The sequence below is a fragment of the Octodon degus genome, unplaced genomic scaffold (genome assembly GCF_000260255.1).
Source record: "Octodon degus isolate 3935 unplaced genomic scaffold, OctDeg1.0 scaffold00266, whole genome shotgun sequence".
Classification (NCBI taxonomy): domain Eukaryota; kingdom Metazoa; phylum Chordata; class Mammalia; order Rodentia; family Octodontidae; genus Octodon; species Octodon degus.
This window is the reverse complement of record NW_004524842.1, coordinates 105,867-110,078: the sequence shown is the minus strand read 5'-3', so window position 1 is coordinate 110,078 and position 4,212 is coordinate 105,867. Positions and strand designations below refer to the sequence as shown.

The window sequence follows — 4,212 nt, the reverse complement described above, 5'->3', positions numbered from 1 at the left end:
CAGAACCGGGGATTGAACTCAGGCCCTTGCGCTTGCCAGGGAAGCACTTATTCCACTGAGCCATCTCCTCGTCCCTATGAAAATTTTCTTGCCAGGTTGTAACAGAATAACGTTTGCTATCCAAGTGAATTATTCTTGTTGTTATGCAAAAAGAAATTAGAGAGGGATAGAAAAGGAATCAGGGAAACCAGTTAGAAGGCTCACGGAATGCCAGACAAAACCCTGAATCAGAACGGCTGCCATGAGAGTGGAGAAAAGTACACGTAGGATTCAAGGATGGGATCTAGCCTTCCATTCGGGGCAGTGGGGTAAATGAATTTCTGATGGTTGAGTAGAGGTGAAAAAAACCTTTCGAACTTAGGACTCACTGAAGTTGAGATCCTTATAGGACATTACAAATGGAGCTTGATCATTAGTTGTCACACAGACAAATCCAGAACGCCACAGAGAGAGCCGAGCTGGCAATCTATACGTATATAGGAGAAGTGGGGGGTAGATGAGGACACAGAAGCAGGTAGCCCTGCCCAGGAGGCAGATGACACAGGTGAGGGCCCAGCCCGAGTGCAGAGGAAGGCCTCACTTACCACGCTGGCAGGAAAGGGGTCCTGGACATAAACTCCACAGGGCAGGGAATTAGGTCTGTTTTGTCACTATTGTGTGACAGTGCCTGCCACAGAGTCGGCACACAATAAACACTTGCTGACAGAACAGAAAAGGTATAAACAATGCCTGAGGAAAATACAGGCAAGGGAACCGAAAAGGCACTTCTCCAAAGAAGAACCACAAGTGGCTAATGCATATATGGAAAAAAAAATGTTCATCATCTTTAGTCACTAGGGAAATGCAGACCAAAACAACTTTGAGATGCCGTCATACTTTAGAGTGGCTATCATCAAGAACGCTGAAAAAAAAACGAGTGGGGGTGAGGAGGGGGTGGGGGAAAAGCCCTCCTACACTGTCAGCAGGAATGTAAACTAGTACGGCCACTACGGACACCACTGACAGCCAGGAACAGTGCAGCATGCATGTGATCCCAGCACTCAGGAGGCTGAGGCAGGAGGATCAGCGTTAGTTCAAGGCCAACCTGGGCCACATACTGAGTTCACACCAACCTGAACTACACAGTGAGACACTGTAACAAAAAACCAAAACAACCAAAAACGAATCAGTAGGGAGATTGGACAAAACAACTATAAACAGAAATACCAGGGGCTGGTGAGATGGCTCAGTGGTCTAAAGCACCTGCTTAGAACAAGCTTAGCAAAGCACAGGGACCGCAGTTCAATCCCCCAGCACCACATGCCAGCCAGCCCCGCCCCCTGGTGGGCTGAGCTGGCCACACACACACACACACACACACACACACACACACACACACATAAATAAAATTAAAAAATAAAGAAAGAAAGAAATACCATTTGGCCCAGATATGCCTCTCCTGGGTATATTTCTGAGAAAATTAAAGACACCAGACTAGGGTGATAGATGCACAGCCACATTTATCCCAGCACAGTTCACAACAGCTATGCTTTGGAAACAGCCTCTTGCCTGTCAATGCCAGAATGACTCACGAAAATGTGGGGTAACACACAGAATAGAATATTATTCAGCCATGAAGAAGGAAATTGTTGGGTGTGGTGATGCAAACCTGCAGGTCCCAGGATCTCCTCAAGCTCAAGGCCAGCCTGGGGCTACACAATGAGCTCAAGGCCAGCCTAAATGTCTTAGGGAGAAAGAGACAGACAGACAGGCAGACGACAGACAAGCAGGCAGGCAGGCAGAGACAGAGACAGAGACAGAAACAGAGACAGAGACAGAGAGACAGAGAGAAAGAGAAGAAAGCATGTCATTTGCATGAAAAATACAGTGGCACCTCAGTTCGTAGACGCTTTTGTTCACAGTCAAGTTGGCCCAGCAAAAATTTGTATTTGTTTGCAAACTCTGCTTCGGGTGACAAACATGACCACAGCCATCTTTCCCATGCAAACACAGACATGGCCATATTTTCCAAAACTGTGAAACAAATTAAGTTCGTGAGCCTGGGTACCATTGTAGATGGAACTTGAGACCATCGTACTAAGCAAAATAAGCCAGACTCAGAGAGTTGAATATCATGTTTTCATTTATGAGAAACCTAAAATATAAATATGTGACATCTGTAGGAAAATGGATGTACATGAGCCTCCAGTGTTAAGTGAAATAAATCAGACTCATATGCTTAGGAATTTTTTTTGCGGGAGGCTGGCTCAGGCTGCCTTAAAGGCGGGTCTGGCAAGGCATGGGGAGCTGGGGATCGAACTGCGGTCCCCTGCGCCTGGCTGGGTTTACTCCAGCAGGCGCTTAGACAATTGAGCTAACCTGCAAGCCCTGTCAAACGCTTAAATGTCACATAATTTCTCTTAGATGAGAAACCCAAAGTATAAATATATTCAAAGTAAAATAAAAGATAAATCACAGGAAACCAGGAGAGACACCTTTTGTAAAAGGGAAGGAGACCAAGAGAGGGAAGCAGGGAGCGGGGAAGGAAATGAAAAAAGAAAAAGGTAAGTGTAGTCCATGAGCCAGCACCCACAGTGAATGTAGTCATTATATAACGCAACTATATACTAATAAAAATTAAAATGTAAAATAAATAGTAAATAAAGGAGTAATGACGGGAAACTAGAAGCTAGACCCTTAAAGGTGGAGAGGATGGAGGAAAGAGGGACGAGTGGAGAGAAAAGGTTTGAAAATGACCAAGATTGGCCGGGGAGATGGCTCAGTAGAATAAGCGCTTGTCTGGTGCACAAGAGCCTGAGTTCAATCCCCGGTTCCACAAGAAAGAAAGAAAGAAAGAAAGAAAGAAAGAAAGAAAGAAAGAAAGAAAGAACCAAGGGCCTGCGTTTAATCCCCGGTTCCACAAGAAAGAAAGAAAGAAAGAAAGAAAGAAAGAAAGAAAGAAAGAAAGAAAGAAAGAAAGAAAGAAAGAAAGAGAAGAAAATGACCAAGATATATGATACGCATGTCCCAGTTCCACAAAATAAACATCACTCTAGAACATGTTCTAGTAATAACAACTTTAAAAAACAAAAGCAGCAAAGAGCTGGGGGTCAAGAAACAGCACTTCAAGAAGGTAGAGTCAGTAGAGTCAAACACGAAAACTAAGCGAAGCACCTAAAGCAGATCTAGCGTCTCCGGAGATGGAGCTTACCAGCTGCTCCTCGGGATTGACTCCTGGTTCGCAGAGGGCCAGAGGCCTGTCCTGTTCATCTTCAGGTAAGGAGCCATTGAGCAGCAAGGCCTGAATAACCACAAAGGCAGAGAGAAACTTCACTCCCCATCAGATGACTGCGTGTGGAGCTGGGCTTGGTAAATTCACCGCAAATTAAAATCACAGCTGCCTCTAGAAATCTCCTCGGGAACTGTGCTCCCTCGATTCTTCCAATTCCTTCTCTGGGAACTACTGCAGCTGCTTCTGTCCAGCCAGTCCCCCAGGCCTCTTTCATCCCTCCACATGCACCTGAAACCTCTGCTCCAGAGTCCCATGTCCCCAGAAGAAAACCTAAAAGCAAACCTACTCTTCAGAAGCAACAGAACATGTTTCAGACTGGAGCTGTCCAAACTAAAATTTACCAGCTGGAAAGCAGTGCAGAGCTATCCTAGGCGGGCGTGGTGGCGCATGCCTGTAATCCCAGTGCTCTGGAGGCTGAGGCAGGATTGCCACAAATTCAAGGTCAGCCTAATCTACATAGTGAGTTCAAGTTTAAGTTACACAGCAAGACACTGTCACAAATAAACGAACCGCTGACCTAGAAAATTGTACTATATGTGATAGGGGTTTTGTTGTTGTTGTTGTTTTGGGGGTTTTTCTGTAGCTTAGGGAAGGGTTTACAGGGTGTTCAGGGTCTCACTACTAGATCAAACTCATAGTGATCTGCCTGTTTATAGCCTCCCAAGAGCTGGGATTACAGGCGCATGTCACCACACCCAGTCTTAATCTCTGTCTCGGTGAGCCCTGGGAGTGAGGCTGGCATGGCAGGCCTGGGAATTAAACCCCCAACCCCTGCGCCTTCTTGCAGGTGCTTTAATCCGCTGAGATATTTGGCTGTGATAGTTTTTGTTTGTTTTTGTTCTCGGTTCATAGTGCTGCGCATAGAACCCAAGGCCTTGCTTATTGTAGATAAGCACCCTGCCACGGACTCGTACCCTGAGTCTCAGAAAAGTCCATTATAA

The 4,212-nt window shown here is 45.8% G+C and overlaps 1 protein-coding gene across 1 annotated transcript in view; it reads right to left on the bottom strand.

Annotated features, from left to right (window-relative positions):
* Positions 1-4,212, bottom strand: part of Dixdc1 (DIX domain containing 1) — an 82,182-nt gene that overhangs the window by 21,789 nt on the left and 56,181 nt on the right. Inside the window, exon 8 of the mRNA XM_023706600.1 lies at positions 3,154-3,280. Within this exon, the coding sequence (XP_023562368.1) occupies positions 3,154-3,280 (127 nt within the window). The remainder of the gene's footprint in view (positions 1-3,153; positions 3,281-4,212) is intronic.